The sequence below is a fragment of the Octodon degus genome, unplaced genomic scaffold (genome assembly GCF_000260255.1).
Source record: "Octodon degus isolate 3935 unplaced genomic scaffold, OctDeg1.0 scaffold00026, whole genome shotgun sequence".
Taxonomy (NCBI): domain Eukaryota; kingdom Metazoa; phylum Chordata; class Mammalia; order Rodentia; family Octodontidae; genus Octodon; species Octodon degus.
In genome coordinates, this window is record NW_004524602.1 from 6,917,586 (window position 1) to 6,940,708 (window position 23,123).

The window sequence follows — 23,123 nt, forward strand, 5'->3', positions numbered from 1 at the left end:
CCTCCGAGCGCCTCTTGCGCTCAGCTCCTCATTAAGATGCAAAAGCGAACCTGGAGCTCCTAATGAGGGGAAAATATAGATCCGGGGACGCGCACTCGCGGAGCGGCCGGGGGAGGGGGAGCCCGGGGGCCGCCCGGCGGTGCCCTCGCCGAGGCCTGCTGGCCCCGATCGCGTCCTCTAATGTGACTCCGAGCGCTGGGCGGCCAGACAATCGGGGTGCGGAGAAAGTGGCCCCGGAGTGGAGTGGTCTGCTTGGCCGCGCAAGGTCCATGACGCCCGCGGGAGGCCGCCCGGGGAGCGTCTGCCCGCTGGGGCGTCAAGGCTGGCGACTGAGACGCCAAAGGCTACTGTCGCGAGTAGGCTGAGTAGAACGGGTAGGAGCTCAGAGCTCAGAACGACCTGAAGGGCCCTGATAGCATTCCCTACTCCATCCGTTCCGTAGGACTCCGGCCCTGCAAGACTGTGGCCCGGACGTAGCTGTCCCTACGGGTAAGGAGCCTCCTGGGGGACCAGCTGCGAGGTGAGCCCACTGCCCGCGGAGCCAGAGTGGCCCAGGTTTCTCGCAGGCAGCCGCCGCACATCAGAGGCGCTGTTTATTTGGCTTTCTGAAAAGAAGGGCGAATGAACAATGCAGCAAAGCTGGGGGCTTATGGGGAGGAGGCAGGAAAAGGGACAAAAAAGGAAAGAAAAAATTTAAAAAGGGACATCTTCACTTGGGAGCAAAAATTTTAAAGGTTAGAGGCAACTTTAGGAGCCACCATTTTATGGGTCCTAAATCTTGTGAAGTGAAAACATTAAAGTGACAAAGTGATTCTGTTTGTTTTATAGTATCTAATTGGGCTGCTTTGCAGGCCTAATGAGATTAGAGGGAGGAATCGTTTGCTGCCACTGCAGAATAAACTGATACATTACTATAAGCCACAGGTTTGGAGGATTGTATAGCTTGTCTTTTTTTCTTTTGTTGTTATTCCTCTGTCTTCTCACTTTCCCCTCCCCGCCAAACAATTATTTGCAAGTAGATCTTGGGGAAAAAAAGAGAGGAGGGGAAAAAATCCTAGCAGCCCAGGACTATAATATATATCTATTTATTATATGTCTTTCGGTTAATTCTTGATCTGAGGAGCGCTGTTTTTCACTCCCATGCGAAAGTCACCAGCGGGTAGGGCCTGATTGCTACTTTTCATGCATAGTTTTAGACACAAGAGGGCATTGTGACGTCGCGCCGGGCGGCGCCCAATCACAGTCCGAGTTCCATTGCCCCACGTGGGGGTCTTGTTCTCCCATTGGCCAGCTCTGGGCGAAGCTGCCACATTATTTTGTTACTTTTCAGTCCCTATTTGGAACTGCTCTCGCGGCAGTTCAGACCTCGTGCTCGTACCCCTCGCCTGTCTGTGTGTGGTATCCGCAGGTCCGAGGCACTTTTTGGGGTGTATTTGCCTCTGTGTGTGTGTGTGTGTGTGTGTGTGTGTGTGTGTGTGTGTGTGTGTGTGTTGGGGCACGGAGTGGAGAGCTGGGCCGAGGGAAGGAAGGAAGCTGCAGAGCTCTCCGGACTTGGGCTACGTCTCCTCACCAGTAGTCTTCTGCCTGTGAGCTCGGATCACTCTTGCTGGGAACGCAGCGCTGGAGCTAGGAGCAACGAGGACCCTTGGCTGAAGCTTCCCGTGCCCGCTGGAGTTAGGATGCTGCTTTGCACCTACTGAACCTGGAGTTCCTCCCGGCCCCGGGAAGGGCTTGTAGCGGCGGCAATAGCAGACGGAACAGCAGGCTCCTCTCCGAGGGGGGGCGTCGAAGCGCCCGCGCCGGGCTCCAACCCGCACCCGCCGGCGCTCCTGCGGCCCAGAGCCGTCACCTCCTGCCAGCCTCCTTTTTCTCCTCGTGAGCCGCTGGCCCCGCTGCCTCTGGAATCTGACCTTCCAGCCCCGGATGCTTGGGGCTGCCCCGGCGCGCCCCCCACCAAGCTCGACGCACTGAGCGATCCACTGGGGCTCGGCGCACGCCCCTGGAGGGGCCCCCGGCCTTGGGACCCCGCGCCGGACACGACGATGTCCTCGAAGCCCCCGGCTCTGACGCTCTGCACACAGCCGGGGGAAGGCGGCCGGCCGCAGCCCGCCGAGCCCTAGGAACACAAAGCCCGCGCCCGCTGCCCGGCCTCGGTACCGGCCGACTACTTTGCCGCCTGCTCCGCGGCTCTTTGTCTCCGCTTGGGGCGGGCGCCCGACTCTGGGATTCCGCTGCGAAAGCGGAGTGGGGGGGCCGGGGGCGAGCTCTCGGTTCCCCGGCCGCCCCCCGCTCGGGCTCGGCTCCCCCCTCCCCCGCACCTCCCCGGCTCGGGCTCTCGGTGCTTCCACGCTCCCCGAATCACGACCCCTCCCTGCCATGTATCCGCAAGGCAGACATCCGGTGAGTAATTGCAACTCGGTTTATTTAAGCATCTATCATGGCAGGGTAAACGAGGCAGTTTATCTGGCACCACCATTTTGCTTGTTGCTACCTTTCTGGTGTGTGTGCGTGTGTGTGCGCGTGTGCATACAAAGGGGCCGGGACTGGGGGGTGTCGTGGAGAGGTGAGAGTGATTAGCCTAGCGGCGTGGGGGGTTGCGTGCGGCCTAGGGGGAGCTATTCTCGCTCCCCGCCCCCTCTCCCAAGTCCCCCCAACTCGTCGGGCGGGTCTCCCCCGCCCCTGCTTACTTGGGAACGGGGCCCTTCAGTGGAAGTGATGAGACCCCCCCACCAGCCCCTAGTCTAGGAGCTGGGAAACTTGGGATGGCCTGGGCGGGGAGGGTGGCTGCCTACCGTGGGGAGGGGCCTGGGGTCGCCGGAATCCCCGTCTGATGCCTCCACCCCCTCCCATCTTGTCCTCGCCGGCTCCAGGCTCCCCACCAGCCCGGGCAGCCGGGATTTAAATTCACGGTGGCTGAGTCTTGTGACCGGATCAAAGACGAATTCCAGTTCCTGCAAGCTCAGTATCACAGGTAAGGCCGGTGGGGGCGGCCGTGGGGGCTAGCGGGAGGGCCAGCGGGAGGGCCAGCCGGGAGCAGCTTTCGCCACCACCCCCCCCGCAGGGACAGAGGGCTGTCGACCCCGGGGCGGCGGGGCCTCCGCCTTTTGTTTCCCCTTCCGAGCGAGCGCGTCTCCTTAACCCCTGCCTGCCCACAGCCTGTAGCTCCCAGCGCTGCCTCCGGGTGGGGTCAGGTCTCCTGTGGGTTTGTTGTGGCTTCCGGGGGTCGGGATCCATCGACGGGAGCCTCCGTCTCCCCCCAACACCCCGCGGCCGGAACAAACTGTCCTTCCGGGCCTTGGAAAGTTTCGAGTTGTTCGAGTAACCCCCTCCCCAAGGCGGGGACCCAAAACGCCCAGTGCCCTGGAGGTAATGGGGTGCCCCCGGGATGTCCGGGAAGTGGTTCCCCGAGACCCATCGGTGAGGCCCCGGGAGGAGGCTCCGCAGGCGCTGGCCTGAGCAGCTCCTTCTGCCTTTGCAGCCTCAAAGTGGAGTACGACAAGCTGGCGAACGAGAAGACGGAGATGCAGCGCCATTACGTGATGGTGAGCGGCGCGGGAGGGGAGCGCAGGCAGGGCGCATAGGGCTCGCTGGAATCCGCCGAGGCGGGCGCTGGGGACCCCGCCGGGCCAGCAGCAGAAAGCAGGGACCAGTATCGTCCGAGTGTGCTATCCGCCCCACCAGCTTCCCCTGGTGCGGGCCTCTGGAGTAGGGGAGTTGAGAGGAGGGACAGAAAGAGAAACCCAGATTTCCAGCCGGGGCCCTCTTTACAGGCTTGGTGTGTTCTGAGGGCCTCCTAGAGTGCTGCTTGCCCTATCATGGTTAGAAAGATAGGATAGGACGAGCCCGTGGCAGGGCTGAATAAAGATCTCTCTCTCTCTCTCTCTCTCTCTCTCTCTCTCTCTCTCTCTCTTTCATTCTTTCCCCCCCCCCCCCTCTCTTTTCCTCTCTCCCTCTCCCTCTCCCCCCTCTCTCGGAGACCTCCCGGGAGCCTTTGGAAACTTTCTGCCTGGCAGCCCTGGGATCTAGCCAGAGTAGGACAGAAAAGCCCTCTGGGTTTTCGGAGGAGTGGGGCAACCTCTGAAAATTCTCTGCCTCCGCTTCCCTCCTGGGCGGGGGTCCCCAGCTGAGTCTTTTCTGCCCTTGTGCCCTAAGTTAGACCATCCTGGCTTTAGCCAGGGTCTGTTCCAGCCGGTTTACATTTTCTGTTTCCCAGAGGGCAAAGGCAGCTAAGCACACCTCTTTCCACATAAGAGGGCTTCCACACCCTGCTAAGTAACTCTCCAGGACAAGAGGGACCCAGAGTGAACACCATTCCCTGTGGAGCTGCACCTTGTCTAAACAGGAAAAATGACAGCGACTGTGCCAGTGGGAGGACATGGCTGGTGCTTGTCACTACTGTGTCTGTGACTTAGGTTGAAGTTGAAAAATGAGGCTTTCTAGGTTGTCTGTTAATGGAAATTCTTTTTACCTTTAGTACTATGAGATGTCCTATGGCTTGAACATTGAGATGCACAAGCAGGTAAGAGCTTCTCTTGTTATGAAAGCCACTTAATTCAGTATCTTTGCAAACTTAAAACACATACACCTCTCTGTCTCTTCTGGTTTGCAAATTAGTTTGGTTCCTCAGTTGCTCCCATTTCTCCTAGAGTGGGGGTGGATGGAGTTAGCCCTTGGCTCACCGGCAAGGTGCTAAGGCTTTGCTGGCTTCTTGGACACCTTCAGCTCTTAGTATTTGAGCTTATGAAATTAGTGCTGGGCTTGGATCTTGGTAGAGAATAAAAGACCAAAGGAAAAGTTGTACCTCCAGGAGCTGCTTTACAAACTCGTGAGAACCTGGAGAAGGCTGACTGCTTTTATCTGTTTCAGTGTAAGATTCTCAAGAGGAAATGTCAGAGGGTTTTTCTACCCCCTTTTTTCTTTTTTTCTTCTTGCAAAAATGTGATGTTCTGCCTTGATAAGATTAAACCTTAAGAGCCTTAAAAGCCAGGCTTAGCTATTGAAACTTAAGGAAACGAAGCCACTGGTGGTTTAGGAATGAAACACGACTTTCATGCCTTCACATTTAGGAGGCAGTTTCTCATCTGTAACTTCATTTGAAGGTGGCCAAGTTCCCATTTTACAGAGAAGGAAGCTGGGCTTGTGATGGACAGAGTCAACCTCCCAGAGGCAGCCAGGCCTGGCCTTTGTGATGGCTGGGAGTTGAGTTCAGCTTTGAAATCCTGAAGTCAAACCAGTTTAACTAGTGTGCTTTGATGGATATGTAAACTACTTGGTATTGTCAATTTTCTAATAACAGTATACCTCAAACCAAGCAAATACAAACACTTTATCTCACGGCATATCAGTAACTAGCCCCAGTGTGAGGCTGGGCTGTGGGAGAGGCCTGTTTGTGTAGGTTTGTACCCAGGAAAGACTGCCTATAATTTGGCTTGGCCCTCGATTGGCCTTGACTTGGCGTGTATAAATGGCGCAGGCCATTCTTTGTAACAATTGGTTGTGTTCTTGAAATCTCAGAAGGCTGTTGACTCATTCTAGCCTTTGGTGTCCGTGACTTGAATGGATTCTGCGCTCTAAATTAACAGTCGTTTACAAGGTTTTAAGTTCTGCACTTTAAAGGGGCAGGACCCAGGGCAGGTGAGGAGGACAAGTGACCCCGGAAAGCAGGCTGATTCCTGCCCGCTTGAGTGGCTTCGTATAGAGGCTTTTACATGCAGTTCTTCCCCCTCCTGGAGGGAGCTCCAGCGTTGGGTGAAGGACAGCCAGGAAAAGGCCTGGGTTTACTGAGCACTGTGGGAAATCCAGCCTGTGGCTTCCTAAGGGATTAGTTCCCCAGGATGACACATGAGGACTACCACATTGAAACTCCTCAGACTGCAGAAATAATAAACAGACGCTGCTCTGTGTGTAAGAAAGGTTTTTCTGCAGAGGACAGAGCACAGGTAGGTTCTATCTCACTCCAGGCAGAACTGACCTGGTCTCACTGGCCCAGAAAGGAGACAAAATAAACTGAGCCAGGGGTCTAGAGTGTTTCAGGACCTTTGCATATTATGCAAGGTGTCACTTCCTCTCTTTTTCCACCCCCTTTTTTTTCTCTCTCTCTCCTAGGTGCTTAGTATCTTGGGTGTGTTTAAAGAGGGTAATTGTGCCCAGGTTTAAAATTTATAGCAGCAGTTATCCAAAGAGCTTTGTAATTAAGGTGTAATATGTCGCTGCATGTTGAGGTCTGCATGGGTGGTGTCCCCCCTTGGAATGTGTGGATTCCTGTGGCAGAACGAAGCCACCTTGGCAAGAGCAGCCGGCGATGCTCTGAGCCCACAAGAGTTAAAACATCGTAACGCATTTGGTAGAAGAGCAGCTGTGTGCATCTGGGATTTCTGGCCATTCCCCAAGCAGGATTCTTGGGAGGGGTGTCTGAGGTTTGTGGCTTCGTGGTCTCTACTAATCCCTTCAGCTGCCAGTGGCGTGATAGTGCGGATTCTTTGCCCTTTTTTTTTTTTGGTGGGGAAACTGAGGCTTTGGGGAGCCCCAAAAGGCAAGCCTTGGGCTCAAATTAGAATCTCTGTTGCATTTGCCTTGAAGTGTGTTTGCCCTGGATGCTGGGCCACCCGGCTCTGGCAGTCTGAGCTGGGTGAAATCACCCTGTGGTTGTGTAGGAACAAAGGGGCACAGAGAGGGTGAAGAAACCTTGCTGAGAAACGCAACTCTGACCTAATGGCGCCGGCCACTCCCTCCCTTCGTTTGGTTTGTGAGGGTTCTGCAGAAGAAAGCCCTGCCACTAATTGCAGCGTGGGTCTTGGGTGTATTTGGCGGATGGTGGTTAGGCCTGAGCAAACAAGTTTATCAGCTGACCTGTTTAGCGGTTGACTGGTGTTTTATCTGCACACACAATCAAGTGAGTGGAGTACTTGAATTATTCATGCAGTGTCCTGCCCTCTAGACTTGACTGTTCGTGTGATTACATCGGGCCTGGAACAAACAGGCTGGATTCTTCATCTTCGAGCTGGGGTGGGGGTGGGGACTGTCTGTACTTTTATATAATAGATGATATACACAGCTAGCACCTTGGGAAGTGTGGCGGGGCTGGGCCTGGACACAAACACACACACACACACACACACACACACACACACGTTTCTCCACTACCACCAAATTATTATTATTTTTTTTTTAACACGTTGCTTTGCTGACTTTCTGGGAAATGGCAGTTAGTTGGGAACCTCAAGTTCTGCCAGATGGGCCCAGGAATTGACAGAGGGCAGCCGATAAGGTGCATGCAGGCCTTTTGATTTTCCTGAGAGGTTAAACTCACTGTGGCGGGCTCCTTCCCCTGCGGTTTTTCCTCCCCCCACCCTCCAACTCTCTTTGCAAGCTGTCAGATCCCAGAGAAGTAATAAATGGTTTCTCCTCCTACTCCTCTGCCTCCCTCCCTAATTATGGTAAAGCAAAGATTACAGAATCACAGGCCTGGCCCAGGACTTCAAGGGGTCGCCCACCTCCTCCAAGCTCCTGCTTCCAGGCAGAATGGAAGGGGTGATTCAGAGAGGCCAGGGAGGGGACAGTGTCTGACTAGCTCTTCAGAGTAGCTTTGAGTGCCCCCTCCCTCAACAGCAAAACCAGCTTACAGGATGGGCACCTGAGCGCTTACCTGTCTTGGTTTGAGGCACCGATGCTATAAGAGGTTGGGTCACACCGGTTCTTCACCCTCTGTTGGTAAGGGTGGATGTTTGGCAACTGGACTTGAGGCATGTTGATTTGGAAATAGCCTCATGCCCACACTAAACAGTCACCTTTTTCTGTGAACTAAACAACCCTGCCTTTGGGAGTCCTGGAACTGCAAGAGCCCTTTGGCTTCTCATCCAGATGGGTCAAGTTCCTGAAAGGGAAACCGAGGCCCGGAATGAGGAGCTGGCTTTCCCTCTCCCAACCAGCCTCAAACAGGCTTCTATCCCAATTCCAGATCTTTTTAGCAAGATACAAGAAATGAGGAGGGTTCCTTTACTAACTGCTAGCACCTCGTGTCTTTAATGACCATTGCTCCTCTGTGCTATTATCTGAAGGGCTTAGGCTACAAATTCACCTCCACCAAAGTCCAAAGTACCCCATGTGGGTTGTATAACCGTATCAGCTGAACCCTCTGTCCACAGTCCTCTTCTGAATTGCCAGCTATTTACACAACTAATGATTTTTGATGTGTGTAGTAATAACATAGAATGCCTGCCTAGCAATCCCAGAGGGAACTTTCACAGCCCAGGGATAGGTGGTAAAACCTGTGAACTTTTTATCCTCGCCACGTGGTGGCCATAAACCCAAGGCTGAAGTAGGACATGGGACATCTCCATTTGTCACTCCCTTTGCCTCTCAGAGGCTGGTCACTTGGGTTAAATAATATGGGGCGCAGCCTGGAAGGCCTCCAAACAGCTTAAAGATCTGTCATCACAGTGAGGCCAGCAGGCAGCAGGGCTAAAAGGATTGTAGTTGGTGGTGAGCAGGTGCCACCGCCCCTCCTAGGAGGAAAGGGACACAGGGGTCTTAGACTGGGGTGGAGCCTGTTGATGGGCACTTGGGCTGAGCTGTGAAATTTTTGTTTTGCAAGAGTACAAGAACCCAACTGCCCCCTGGTTGCCAACTGCCTCTTTGGGGTCTAGCTGTCTCACCTCCTGAGCCTTGCTCACTTTGGGGATCCACTGAGCCCAAAGCCTGTCTTATCCTGGCTGCCTTGGGTCTTTTTCTTCTCGGACACTTGATAGAGATGATTGTGGGAGCTGGGTCCATGGTTCCCATCCTCACCAAGACCCGGCCCTGAACTCTTCACTGGTGAGCAAACTCACTCTCCTCCTCTCTTGGACTCCACCCACCAGGCTCCCAAAGTTTACTCAGGCCCTTCATTTCCATTTTGTTGCAGCCCCCAGTAAATAAGGGATAAATTCCCTTTTCCTTTTTTTGCATAGGACTGTTTTTTCTGTCTCATTGTTTGTACAAAACACTGGGACACAAGGGCCAAAGGGCAGCAGAGGCCGGTCTCAGCCGGCCTTCCCACTTGCCTTCTTCAGGCCTCACCATCTCCTGGCCCCTGCTGGTCCCCCTGTCCCCTTCTGTGCAGCACCTGGTATGTAGTAGGTGTGCTGGAAAAGCGCTGGGCTCTCTCCTCTCAGTATCTGCTGGCTGAGGGAGTTGTGTCTCCGCTCGGTTTGCCCTAGGAATCGCAAGGCGGGGGTTTTAATTATGAGCTGGCTGCATCCACTTTCTTCATCAGTAAAATGAGGGAGTTGGATTCATTCCCAAAAGGGTTATTAGGGGCCAGGGATGTGCCGGGTGCGGGCTGGGGTTGGTTACATAGAGGAATAAGACACCACTCCACTCCCCCCCGCCCCAGGAGCCAGGCAGCTAAATAAGTAATCGGAGCACAGTGAGGTAAGTGCTAATGTGGCAGCGGCGGCACGGCCTGTGCGCTCTTCCCGGGAAAGTGGACCCCGCCAGGAGCCCAGCTGGTGCGGGAGGCTCCTTAGGGTGGCAACAACTCCCAGAAAAGCCCTAACCAGAGACCCGTTCTGCTTCCGGAAGCTCAGGCTTCCTCGGATTGCTGTGGGGCGGAGACCGTACTTGGGAATCGGGAAGTGAGAGGAGGTGGTGACATCTCGCAGCCCAGCGGCCTCCCAGCCCTGGCAGTCACCACCCATGAGGCTCGGCCCCATATGGCTCCCCCGGGGCTGGCCCGGGGCCATCTGGTGCAGCGGCTGGGGGCGGGACCGCGGTGGCCTCCCCGGCCTGCTCCCCGCCCATCCTGTGCTCCCCGAAGTGGCAGTCTCCTTCCTCCCATTGGTAATTCCGTAATGACTGGTTGTGACCCGCCCCCTCCCCCATATTTAATTCTCATCAGCCTGACTCTCCACTTTGCTATTAGTGATAGCAGCCAACAAAATAGCTTTCAACACGCCATTGACAGTCTGGTTTAAGAGCGCACTTGAAGCGGTGCTAGACAGCTGAAAGCACCCGTAATTGTGTGCCCGAGTGAGGGCTGCGTGCTCAAGGGCCTTGTTTTTATATGCTTAAAGGGACAATATCTTGTTTTCCACCAATGCTCCGGAGACACATCGGAGCTCGGCCTTTTCTCCTCTTTTTCTCTCCGGTCCCTTTTGTTCTCGGGTCTTTCAGGATAAACACTCCCCTCCTGGGGGTGGGGGAACGCAGTAAGAGAACCCTGGGGGAGGGAGGATGCCCTGCCTCTAAAGACCTGAGGAGTGATGGTGGAATTGTTGCTTTGAAACCTTGCCGTCCTCGACCGGCTGTCCTCGACCGGCTCCGCTGAGGAGGCTTTTGAATTCTTTTGTTTGCTAAAGGCTCTTGCTGGAATAGGAAGGATCCGGGCCCACCCATTTCTCACTGTGAATGCTGAGGCAGAGGCTGCCTTTACAGGGATTCGGGAGACAAGTTCTCCCTGTTGGAGAGACCCAAGGCCAGGCGTGGTGGCCCACACTTGTGATCTCCACCCTCAGGAAGCTGAGGCAGGAGGATTGCTGTGAGTTCAAGGGCAGCCAGGGTTACATAGTGAATTTGATGCCAGCATGAATTACATAGTAGGACTGACTGTCTCAAAAAAAAAAAAAAAATCAAAGCGAGAGACAGGTGGACAGTCCCTGGACATCAACTTCTTCCTGATGAGGTGCCAAGAGGTTCTGATGCTCTTTCCTTTGGGCCTGTGTGGAAACAAGGGTAAGGCAGGGCGGTCCCCCAGCACAGGTTCCTGAAGGGTGACACAAGACCTGGGGCCAGGGATATCTGGGCTTCTGCAGTTTGTGGTTGTGGCTGGTGCCTGAACCTCCAGGCTGGCTTGGGTGGACTGTAAGGTCAGTGAGTGTCACAGACACAGTCCAGTCTCCTGGGGAGGCGGCCAGATAATCCCAGGGAAGGCCTTGATTGAAGATCAAGTGGTTGGAAATGTCATTCTCCAAGTAGAGAGCTGATAGCCAAAAGAGCGCCTTCATGTTCTGTGGCGCTTGGTTGCAAAGCCCAGCAGCAGGCCTTGTCATCCAGAATGGAGGGCGTTTGGGTCCACGCTGAACAGCCACGGGGACAGAAGGCCATAGAACACAATGGGCTAGGGAGGAGGAGATGACCCCGGTACATCCCGGCCCTGGAGGTCTTTGGTCTCAGTTGGGACCAGAAGGAGTGTGGAATGAGGAGACTTTTTGTCTTGGGGGACAGGACCATTTAATATTGAGGGGCCCTGAGCCTGATGTGACACTAGGCTCAAATGGGGTGACAGGTTTTTTTTTGGGGGGGGTACTTGGGACCTTGCACTTGCCAGGCCGGTGCTTATGCCGCTGAACTATCTCCCTGGCCCCTTTGGCTGGGGCCTCAAGGATGGGGATGATGTTCGCATAGGGTTCTCTCCCTGACCCTGTGTGCACCACGGACTTTCTAGAAAGGACAGCGGCTTCCTGGCTCTCTGAGAGGCCCACAGGCTACAGAGGCTGTGACTGCAGAAAGCGTTGTTGAGTCGCACTCTGTAAAGGGTCTTTAGTGTATCTTGAAATGTTTTCCTTTTTGTCTCAACATTGGACAGTTTTATTTGGCAGGGACACGGTTGGGAGGGAGCAATGATTCAAAGCCAGGGACCACACCGCAGATGCACACGAGGGATGAGGTAGGTGAGTGGCATTAGAGATCTGGCAGTGGGTTGAGTGAACCGAGCTTTGGCCTGCTTTGGCCATCTGACCTCTATCTCCTCCACCTTTGAAATCCTTGATGACGTGTTTTCAGCTTTTCCACTGTTTGGGGATTGTTGTTATTTTTTGATTCATAGCAAAAACTACACTAGCTGGCTTGGAGGGGATCCTTTTTCATTTGCACCCAGGACCTCAAAGGTTGAGAGAATTCTTCCCACTGGTCCTGTGGAGTGGGGAGTCCAGTATGGTTGGGCAGAACCCCAAAAGCTTTGGGTGTTTTTTATTTGTTTCTTTTTGGTGTGGAAAATCAAACTCAGGACCTTGCACTTGCCAGGCAGGCGGTGTACCACTGAGCTATATCCCCAGCGCAGGGGCCAGGCCGGCCTCTGTGTTTGAATGCTGCTCTGCCAGCTATTGATTGAAGGGCTGGAGGAGGTGGCCCTCCACACATCCGGAAGGGCTTCCCCAGGAAGAGCCTTCTGAGCTTCTCCACACCTGGTCTGAAACTTAAAGAGTGGCAGGGGCCCCACTGGGGAAGGGGTAGCTCAGCAGATGAGGGGGTAGGGTCAGCCTTCTCTCTCTGCTGAGTGTGGTGCCGGAATTTTCTACCACACGGGCTCTGTGAGGAGCTCCAGGGGTACAGCAGGTGACCCAGTGGCCTTGAGTGAGTTAGAGGACAAGGTGAGGGTTCTGATGGTGGAGGCAGGAGATAACGTGGCAGAACAGTGGTGGGTAGGTGTGCCACCCCTCCTGAAGCCCTCACTCCTTTCCTAGAGGCCCCACCCCTCCTTCTGACCCCTCTCCAGGCAGAGACCCAGTTGCCTGAGCAGACCATCCTGTGGATGGGCTAGGAATTGAGGCACCCACTCCTCTATCTTCAGGATGTCTTATTTTCCATCGAGGAGGAGAGAGAAGCTCTAGGAACCTGGGTTCCATCCGGGCTCCTCACTTTGTAGCATGGGTCTCTGCCCCCCCCCCCAGCCTCTTTGGTGGCAGTTGGTGACGGTGATGCTGGTGACGCCGGCCCATAGCTTTCTGTACTGACAGGAGTGTCCCTGCGCTGTCTCTGGCTCACATTGTTTTGGGGCTTTTTGAGATAGTTTTGCTATGTATTTCAGGCTGGTTTCTGAACTCACTATGTAGTTGAGACTGCTAGGCCGGTCTTGAATTTGAGGTGATCCCTGCCTCAGCCTCCCAAGTGCTGGGATTCCAGGTCCCTTACACTGGCACTTTCAGCAGGCCCCTTTGAGGGTGGGACAGAATCTCCAAATCGCTAAGAGAGAGGACAGGTTCTTTGACGTTCACTCATACGTTAGACTGCCCAGAGCCAGGTCTCCTGTGCTACCTGCCCTTCAGGCAGGAGGGCCACAGACCTCACAGAGGAGCAGGACTTGCCCTTAGTCCCCTTGGGGATGCAGCTGTGGAGTCAGAACTGGTTCCCTGGGAGACCAGTGCAGAAACACCACTGCTGAAGGAGGATCTTGGACGGAGAGGGAAGAGGCCTGCTTCCGGATGACCTGGAAGACAGGTCACTGCCCTTTTGCTGTGTGTTTTGGGGCCACTGCCTTCTTCTCTGGGCCATGTCCACTCCCTCTGTAAAGTGAGGGGTTGAATGTGGCAGTGGTGTTTGGCAGGAGGCTGACTTGAAGGAGAGCAGATGGTTTGATACAAATTTCTAAAGAACTATCAGAAGCTGTAAAATACCACCACTCCTGGTAATCCTTGTTTGGGGAAATTCGCACTTCCGGACCCTTGTGATTGATAAGGAAGGGCTAGGAACTTGGAGTGGGTCTGGGCTTAGGCTCTTCCCGCAGTCTGCCCTCCCCCCAATCTCACTTTCCCTTTGTGCCCCCTAGGTTTCCCAAGTGTCCTCAAATGTCCCTAGCCTACATTTCATTTGTAGCCCTGACCCAGTGGGGGGAGACCCCCAAGATTTAATGAGCTGCCCCTGCAAGGGTAATGTGACTTTTAACAGCCTGTTGAGAGCCGAGGAGAGATTTGCATAATGTTCTGAGGGGGGATTAGGTGGCCAGGGGTTGTCATGGCAACCCCACTGGGTTGAATTGAGAGTTTGGCCTCCTCTCCGGAGGCCCTGGCCGCCTTGGAGTCTGGGAAGGTGGGGGAGGGGAGGGGGTTATCCGAGGGGAGGGAGGGGGAGGGGTGGCACGCGGGATGAATGGGCAGTGTTGGGGGAAGGTGTAATCTGCGGAGGCTCTTCCTGTTTTGTCTCTGCCAGCGAGTGAGGGTGGGAGGCCTACAGAGTGTAATGTGTTTGGGAACCAAGAAATTAAAGTGAACAAATATTTAAAGATTATTGGATCTTGTTAACAGGAAGCCTGATGGGTGGAAGCTGAGAGTTGGAGAAATGAAAGTCCTAAGAGTCTTAGGAACCGGGAGGGACTTAGGCTGTCATCTAGATCCACTGCCCTCCCACGCAGTGCTGTCTGCCTTTTTTTCTTGAGCTGGGATCTCACAGTGGAAGCTGGTTTTGAACTTACTCTGTTCCTCAGGCTGGCCTTGAAGGACAGTCCTCCTGCCTCAGCCTCCCATGTGCTGAGATTATAGACATGTGCCACCACAACCCGGTATATTTCACTTGAGTGCCTTCAGCATTATATGGCATCCTGGTCCCATCCTACATAGCCTCATAGTTGAGGGCAGTCCAGAGACAGGCAGTGCATGTCCTAGATCACGTGGCCTGTGGCCACCTTCTCTTAGTGGCCCAGATATGTCCTTTCTTTGCACCCCCATTCACAGTTCCCTTAAACCATGGACTGACTTCTTGAAAGAAAAGGGAAGGTGAATTCTTCCAGGAAGTGTACAGAAAGGTCGCAGTGTCCCCAGAAACCCCAGCTGTCTTCTGGACCTAGCTGTGGAGGGGTGTGTGTTTTTCTCTGCCCACTGCCTCCCTATTCCCTCTCTCCCAGGAAAAGGCCTTGGGAACTGTCTAGGGTGTCTTGGGTCATGGCTGGAGGAGACAGATCTGCAGGGTCAATCCGGGGACTGGATCTTTCTAGTACCAATCCTCCCGGCATCGGGAATTCTCCTGGCGTCCTCACCAGCATAAATACTTAATGGGGCTGTAGGTATATATAATTTGATCAATATGTCAGTGTTAAGAGGGCCTTTAAGGAAGCTCACCTATCATCGAGTGATGGGGTGGAAACCGACCCTTCCTGGAGCAGGGGCACTGCCTCCCCTGGCTGCTGCGGGGCGGGTGGGAGCCTTGCTTTATCCCAGGGTGGAGGGGAGTCTAGGGGTGAGGTCCTCCCCATCCTGTTCCCCAGATTTCTCTTCCTCTGTTGTTAAACGCCAGAGGAGTAGCCTGTGGTAATCGTAATTGAGGGTCTGTATTTAGAATTGTTTAGGAAATGTGATGGGATATTCTGGAATGATCCAGTATCTGATGACTGGGCAATTGTGGTACCTGGCTGTTAGAGCTGGTGCTGCCTCATCTTCCTGGGCTACATGGTCAGTGAGACAGCATGTGACAGGAGTCGTGTGAGAACCAGATAAAACTGGCTCAAATCTGTAAACTCCAGAGCTGCCTGAGACCCCCCAACACACAAGGATCTAGGGGACTGACCTGAAGCCCCTAGACCAGGACCTGGCCTTTTAGAGGCCATGCAGGCAGCGTGCTGGCCTCGGAGCTGGGGAAAGCCTTCATTTCCGCATGGCTTCAAGGTGTTGATCGCTTCAGATCAGCGGGTGTCTGTCCCTTCATTTCACCTTTCTCACATACATCCACAGGCGTCTTCTCTTTCTAAGCCACTGCTCTGATTCTCTGAGCAGGAAGTCCTGATTTTAGAGATGTGACCAGGACCTTGGAAGCATTGGATGTGCTTTTCCTGCCTTAACAGACATGAAATGACTTCCCACTAAAGGGAACCTCGCCCACCTCTTGGGGTGACCAGCGCTTCAGCTCTTGCTGCTGTTTCGTGTCACCCAGTGCCCTGTTTCGTGGAGCTGTGCTTCTGGAGGAAGTGACGGGTCTCAGAACAGTTCACAGAGGTGTGGCACTCGAAAGCTCTGGTGTGCGGACCTCGCAGGCTCTGTAGATGTCTTTGCATCTTGCAGACAACAGCAGCAAAGCCCAGAGGAGGAAAATGATTTGCCTAAAGCCACGCAGCGGGAAGCAGATCTGACTTGAGGGTAGGAACCAGGTCCTTTCTGTGTGGCCGTGGAGCGTAACCTGCACTTCGAAGCAAGTGCTGCGGCTATCTGGCCTTGTTTTCCTTTGGTTGGGGTTAAAATGAAGTGTGTACACACAGGCAGGCAGCTGGGCAGTTTGAACCTAATTAGCAGAGAGACTGTCTGGAGTGGCCTCTGGGGTGGCTGTCCGAGTGTGTGTGTAGTGTGTGTGTGTAGCGTGCGTGTGTGTAGCGTGCTTGGTTACAGGAAGCATAAAGAATCAACAAGTGAGGGGGAGCAGCAGCAGGAACCCTTCCCCAACTTCAGCGCTGTGCTCAGGGGTCAGGAATGGTCTCAGGGGTCTCACGTCTTGACGTGAGGAGATCGGAGACCGTAGTGGGAGAAACACTTTGAAGATGCTCAAGCGCCCTTGGTTTACAGTCGCAAGACGTTCAGACAGCCCACGTTAATGGGCGCGCCAACGAGGGCTGCTAGAGTGCAAGGAACAGATTGCACTTTGGGAAATTACACCTGCTCCCTCCCTCTCCCATCTCGTTTACTGCCATTTATTTGCTTAATGATCTCAGTGGAGATTTGGGGCAGATGTTACTCCCAGCGCCCAGTTGGGAGTGCAGATTCGGAGTGGAGCAGAACCTCTGTGCCCGCCTCCATGAACCGCCTCTGTCTGTGTCGAGTCGATTAGTTACTTCTAAGGAGCTGTGCTCTGCCGCCAAAGCTGCCCGCTTTGAACCGCACTTGAAAAGCAGCTTTCAGAGTCTGCACCTGCCTTGCCAAACACCTATTTCCAGAGTGTTCCAAAGGAAGCCAAGTCCCACTCCTGCCCCCTCTCAGATGCTTCTGCACGTCTGACTCAAAGGCTGGAGCTCAGTGTCCCCAAGGCAGAGGGCGGGGCAGGGGAGGTGGAGGCCAAGGCTGCCCTGTTGATAATAGATTACACCTAGTTGGCAAAAGGAGTTGCCCAGCATAAGATCTAGTTCCAGTTTGTGATCTGTGACCTGTCCTGGTGGTTGAAGTCCCACGTCTGGATGCTTTTTCCAGAGCTGATGTTTTAGAGGCATGAGTGGATCAAATGCTCTTTGGACAGCTGTTGGCATCAGTGGCGCAGTCAGGCATGAACCCTGATGGTCACTTTTTCCTTCCAACATTTCTCTGAGCTCCATTAAAAGGCTCCGTTTCGGTTCCTGGCAGGAAAGCATTTTGCGAAGTTGCTTAATAGCAAAGTATCACTTTCCTCATCTCAAAAATGGGCATTTTAGTAAGGGTGATGCTGCTGACTACTGTCAGGAGTGATCCTGCCCCCCGCCCCCAGCCTCCCGCTTCCAGGAGTAAACAGTGTTTGCCTATAGAGTCTCTGGCTCCCTAGAGCATGCAGAGCTCATTCCCAGGGCTGGGCAGCCAACACCCAGGACCCAAGGACAGGCAAGCCCTGGCTTATCGTTGGCCTAAGTCTTTCTTGCCTGGGGGTGGTGGTTGGGCCCCAGGGGAAGCTAGGCTGAAACCACACAGCCTGGGCTTCGGGAGCACCCGAATCTCAGTGGCCTTGCTCTAATGAGTGAATGGGTGTGGGTGGTGGTGCAGAAACTTAATCAGACCCTCCTTCCCCCATCCAGCCATGGTCACATGGCATGAGCCCCCAGCCTGGACATGGGGATAGCCATGTCAAATCTGAGGATTCCCTTTCCTCATAGGTAGAAGGTGCTAGGCTGCGAGTCAGGGGAAGATGTATCGATGCTGAGAACCTTGTTGTACAGTGTCCTTTCTAGAATGCTCCACCAGCCTACACGCACCAGGCCCCACTGAGTCTGAGAGTGGATGACACTTTCCTTACCCCTGGGAGCGTTTGGAAGTAGGGAGATGACTGACACCTTTGGGTCACTGGGGCATGAGGGGCAGTCCTTGACAGCGAAGAACTGTTTGCACCCCACGTGTCAGAGTAGTGTCTACTGGGAAACACTGACCCTGGGTCTAAAGATCAGGGTGTCCAGCCAGAGAGCTGACACCAAGGACCCGGTCCCCACCCAGCAGCCCCGCCGTCATGGGCAAGAGATGGTGTGGCAAGCCTGACCCCAGCCAGCAACCCCAGGACACAGGGCTGCACGAGCCGGTGAGGCTGTTTAGTAGAGGGTCTATTCAGTCCCAGTGGCCGGGGTAGGGGAGGGCACTGGCCCAGGAAAGCCAGGGCCTGTTGATCAGGCTTTGGTGGCGTTTTTTATGTGTGCATAGATCTCTCATCCAGAGTCATTTGACATGCAGATGATCACAGATTTTTAAAAGCTGTTGTCATGGTTTTGTCTCTGAAAGATCTGCTCTGTGCTCATGAAAGCTTTGAAGCCAGCTCTGGGACTGCAGTCCTGGCTGCTGAGGATTCAGAATGAGATGAGAGAAGCAGCTGGGGGGGGGGGGGTTGCCTGTCAGGGGTTCTAGGCCTTCCTGACTGGACTCTGTTAGTCATTCAGCCCCACTGGAGCTGAGATCGGCAGAGGACCCAGGTGGACACAGATTGTTTTTCTGCAGCCTTCTCCGGGGTGGGGGTGAGGCAGAGAAGTCTTATGTGCTTGTCTATGAAGAACCTCCATGAGGCCCTAGGGAGGGAAAGGGTTATCTCCACAGACAAGGCCAAGCTGCGCCCTCAAAACTGAAGACTTGATTGTGGGGCTTCTAGCTGGTGGCGTGTATGGGGGAGGGGCAGTAGAGAACAGTTGGCTGTGCTGGGAGGGACCTAGTAAGAAGCATGCCCCTGCATGTGAGGCTGGGGAACCCTTGGCTGCATGCTGCCCAGGATGGTTAATGGTGCTCACCTATTTGTGGGCATCATTAACAGACTAGTACTCTTCTCGCCAAACTGTTAGGTTCTTGTCATGGGTCTTCCTGGACTGTGAAGGTGGTTTGGGTTTTGCTTTGATTTAATTAGGGATTCCATCCTGAGGGCATGGGCTTTGGTTTGTACCACAGCTATGGGCCACCTCTGTAGGAGAGGGGGGTCCCCCAGGACATAGGGAGGCCGAGGGAAGGAATGCTTCATGCAGGGGAGTCCCTGGGGATAGAAAGGAGGGCGCCCCCTGGGGGGGAGGGGCTGTGGTTTGGAGGGAGTTGGCGCTTTCACTTGTCTGTGTGCCATTTCAGCGACCTGATTTATTCGTGGGAGCTTCATGTGGGCTGTTTTCCTTTGCAGACAGAGATTGCGAAGAGACTGAACACAATTTTAGCCCAGATCATGCCTTTCCTGTCCCAGGAGGTAAGGCTTTCTCCTATGTTGCTTCCTTTGCTTTCCAGTGCAGCTGATCCCAGCCCTGTTCATTCAGATTGACCCAGCTGCGGGTCAGGAGCATCCAGCCTTCTCTGCCTGATGGGGGTGGGGCCTCGGATAGAAATGGTCCTCTACCAACATCCGGGTCCGTCCCCAGCCTCCACCCCAGGCCGGCCAGTCTGTGCCAAGAGCTAGGGCAGGGTGTGACTCATAGGTGACATCACCTTCTAAAGGTGCCTTCCAAGAGTCCAGCTGGGGTGCTGGAGGAAACACAGAGGTGGGCTGGCCTTAAGGGGCCTGTGCCTTCCAAGGTCACTCCAGGGGAACAGCCCGCCTCCACTGGCCCTCATGTAGGAGCCACATAAGCTCCCTTATGGAGTCCTGGGTCTCTCAGGTAGTGGCGACCAATCTGCAATGGGATTCATCTAAGACTGGGCAATGGCGTTGCCCCGGGCACTTGCCACCCACTAGCGGAGGTGGCTGTGTGTGTGGCTGGTGCTTTCCTCAAGGCTTAAGGAATGGACACAACGAGAATTTTAAATACTGGATTCTGTTTTGCTAAGAGTGGTTTTAGGTTCAGCAGAACTGCGTGGAAAGTACAGAGATTTCCTGTAGCCTCCCCCACACCATTCGTTCATCTCAGTCGGGGAACCCACTTTGACACTCAGGCACCTGTAGTTTATATATTAGGGCTCATTTTGCTGCTCTTTCTTTCTTATCCCAGCTAGCTACATCCCATTCTGTTTTCTGTCCTTTCTGATGGATATAAATTAGGTACACAGACGCGTACCTGTTGCTTCTGCGTTCCTCTAATGTAAATTGGGGACAGTGACAGCTCACCACCAACTGCTATAGCTGACACATGGAGATGCCCTACTAACACGATTGTGGTGTGTTGTCCTGTGTTTAGACACTGAACTGCTCTGTAGTATTGCCTGATATCCAGCTCTTAGTCAGATTGTATGCAACAGATTCATTCGGATATAGGTGGAGAGAGTTTTGACTCTCACTGTCTCTGGACACTCCTCTCTGTAGAGGACTTAATATAATTGGAAGTTGTGATTATGTTTGTGATACATGCCCCTCTGAACGGTGTAAAGAAGAAAGTAAAGGGGCCGGGGAGATAGCTTGGTGCACTTGCCTGGCAAGCACAAGGACCCAGGTTCGATCCCCAGTACTGCATGCCGTGCCTGCCCAGGGTGTACCATAGAGGCCACCAAAACCAGGCATGGTGACAGATCTCTGTAATCCCAGCACTGGGGAGGCTGAAACGGAAGGATCACTACGAGTCCAAGCTGCATAGTGAGACCCTGTTCCAAATTCATGAATAAATAATTTTTAAGAAAATGTAAAAACAACCTGACACCCCCCCCATCACTGTCTCAGGCCTGTTGTGGGGGTTTCCTTCTGTCTTCTCTGGGGCCGCGTTCCAAGGTCCCCTGTCCCACCCGTACCCTCTCTGCTGGGGATGGTGGCTGTATCTAACCATGCCTTGTTCTCTCCAGCACCAGCAGCAGGTGGCCCAGGCGGTGGAACGTGCTAAGCAGGTCACCATGACGGAGCTGAACGCCATCATTGGGGTACGTGGACTCCCCAATCTGCCTCTCACCGTGTGTATAGCCCTTTTATTCCTCTCATTTAATGTAACCAGAGGTGGACCCTGAGCTTAGCTGGCCTCAAAGAATGGCGGCCCCAGGGCTTCAGCTTCACCTAACATCCCACGGGGTTGGGTCTCATCTGTCCCCCGAGACTCCCCCATTGCCTCCTAGTCCCCCAAACTAACTGGATACCAGACACACCTGAAGTTTACCTCTAAATCCAGGAGCCTTGTTGTTCCCTGGCTCTGGGGGCCTGGACCCAGGGCTGAAACCCGACCGCCCCGACCACCGGGTCCCTCCCTGGGCCTGGCTGCCCCACCTGGCAGGGCCTGCCCTTCTTTGGCCGTCTGAGGTCAGAACCGTCTCTGGGGGGATGTCGATGTGCACTGTGCGGGGGCATTGGGGTTCGGGTCGTACTGAGCTTCGTGGCTGAGCATTTGTCATGGGCCCTTAGGAGCTGAGTTCCAGCTGGGCCCGCTGGACGGGTCAGCCTGGTATTCTAAGAGTCCTCATCCCACCAGGACACGGCCAGGGTGGGGGGCAGCATGCCTTGGAAAGGGGAAGCCCTTCTCCCCCTACGATACCCCTTCCCTGGCTGGCAGCTTGAATGCATCTCTTGGATTCCTATCACATCTTTTTCCTGCTTGCTACTTTTTTGGGAGGCCAAGGATGTTTAATACCACTGTGACAGTGGGTGCGCCTCTTTCTTCCCCTGAAAGGAAGGAACTAGGTGGGATTGCTGCAGAGTTCAGGGTGCTTGCCCAGACATAGTCCTTTAATGTAGGTCTGGGACCCGTTCACCTCAACATTTTCGGGGACACTGGCTGGTCTCCATTATTCCTCTTTTTGTTCTTATGTGGCTTCGTTATTTCAAGATAAAACCAGAAGTGCACCCCACTCTGTGTCTTATGCTTTAGGGGGGTTAATAAATGATGACTCCCGGATTGTCAGTGTGGGGCAGATAGCCAGAGGCTTGGGTTTCTGTCATGGATCTTCCCCGTGTGACATGGGCATGTCCTGTTGGTGTCCTGGGGGCTCAAAGGCTGTGGCCCGAGCAGGCAAATCGTGAGATTTTCCAATTGGCAGTGTCTTCAGCCTCCACGCTGGCCGGTGTGGTGTAGGATACTCAGCTGGGGGTCAGGAGCGGTGTCCACACACTTGTGACACCCAAAACAGTACCCACTCAGGGCCAGTGGCCATGGGGCACAAGGACCCAGGCTGAGGACCACACCTAGTGCCCTTATTTGACAGGGATACCCAGAGGCCAAGCAGTGATGGGGCACTTCCTGCCTGTGTTCTCTGTCCTCTTGGGGGTGCTAGAGGGGCGTGGGGAGGGCCCTGTGTGCACTGGCAGCCGTGCACCCCTCCTCTTGTGGCTCCCATGTCTGTCAGGTCTAGGGCCCAGTTCTGCCCTCTGCCTCCTCTTTTGGGTTTGAAATCCTCTTAAAGAAAAAAATAAAATAAAATTTTTTTCCTAAGTTTTAAGAAAGCAGTAAAGATTGAAGAAGCAGCGCTGCTTAGATTAGCTCCACTTCTTTAAGTAGCGTTTAGGAAGCCGCAAGTTAGGTCAAGGCAGATATTGGAATTCAATTAAAGCCGACGAGTGGGGCCTGTGACCCCCATTTTCAAGGTAATTGCTTCTCAGGCTCTGAGTGAATGCAGTCATCCCCCTGTCATTAAGCACGCAGCCCTCTAATCGCTTCGCCTGACAGAGCCTCCTCGGGAGGCAGGAATTACGGACAGCTGAGGCTGCCGTGCACAAGCTTGTGCTCAGGAGCCGGCTCGTGCTTGGGAGCCCTGCTCGACTGCAGCGCCCAAGGAGGTGGCTGATCTAGTCAGGGTGAGGAGAGGCGAGAGGGGGCAGAGCGGAGAGCCTGAAAGCTCCAGAGCAGAGGTCAGGGATCTAGAGCAGAGGTCAAAGGTCATGGGTCAGTTCTAGAGCAGAAAGCAAAGGTCAGAGATGAGAGACCAAAGGCCAGAAGTCTAGCGCAGACATCAAAGGTCAGATCAGAGATTAAGAGCAGAGACCAGAGGGGAGAGGGGACAGAGCCCTGGAGGTACCAGGCAGCAACTAGTGGCGATCCTCAGGCCCTGCAGGATTCAGCCTAGCATCCTGGGCTGCAGGATAGCAAGGCTCTAGTGGAGTCTGTGTCTCCCCAGGCCTCATTTTCCCCACTGGGTAAAGATGGTGGAGAGCTAGGCACTCTCCATACGACATGCCTGTCCTGGTCAGTTGTTCATGGCCCGCTTAGGCTTGGAGTTGAAGAGCCCTGGGTCATGCCTGTAGTTAGAGCTGCCAGGGACCTATTGGCGTGAATGTCAGTGTCTTTCTGTGGTCTTTTTATCGAAAAAAGGCAGAGAGCAGAAGTTATGGTGGGCCCAGAGCTTGTCCCTTTTGTATTTGGGGCCTGGCAAAACCAAGAGTCATCCCGGCAGAGCTGCTGCTGGTATATACAGCCC

The 23,123-nt window shown here is 54.2% G+C and overlaps 1 protein-coding gene across 13 annotated transcripts in view; it reads left to right on the forward strand.

Moving 5' to 3' along the window:
* The first annotated feature begins 1,346 nt into the window (after positions 1-1,346).
* The window catches only part of Tle3 (transducin like enhancer of split 3), a 39,475-nt gene continuing 17,698 nt past the window's right edge, over positions 1,347-23,123 (forward strand). For 8 of the 13 annotated variants that reach the window (XM_004628773.2, XM_004628775.2, XM_004628774.2 and 5 more), the window contains exons 1-6: positions 1,347-2,400; positions 2,871-2,971; positions 3,479-3,542; positions 4,475-4,519; positions 18,991-19,053; positions 20,571-20,645. In XM_004628773.2, coding sequence (XP_004628830.1) covers positions 2,377-2,400; positions 2,871-2,971; positions 3,479-3,542; positions 4,475-4,519; positions 18,991-19,053; positions 20,571-20,645 — 372 coding nt within the window. In that variant the 5' untranslated portion in view covers positions 1,347-2,376. Of the gene's footprint in view, positions 2,401-2,870; positions 2,972-3,478; positions 3,543-4,474; positions 4,520-18,990; positions 19,054-20,570; positions 20,676-23,123 lie in introns of all 13 variants that reach the window. The other 5 variants (XM_004628772.2, XM_012514156.2, XM_023712417.1 and 2 more) reach the window with 1 other exon arrangement.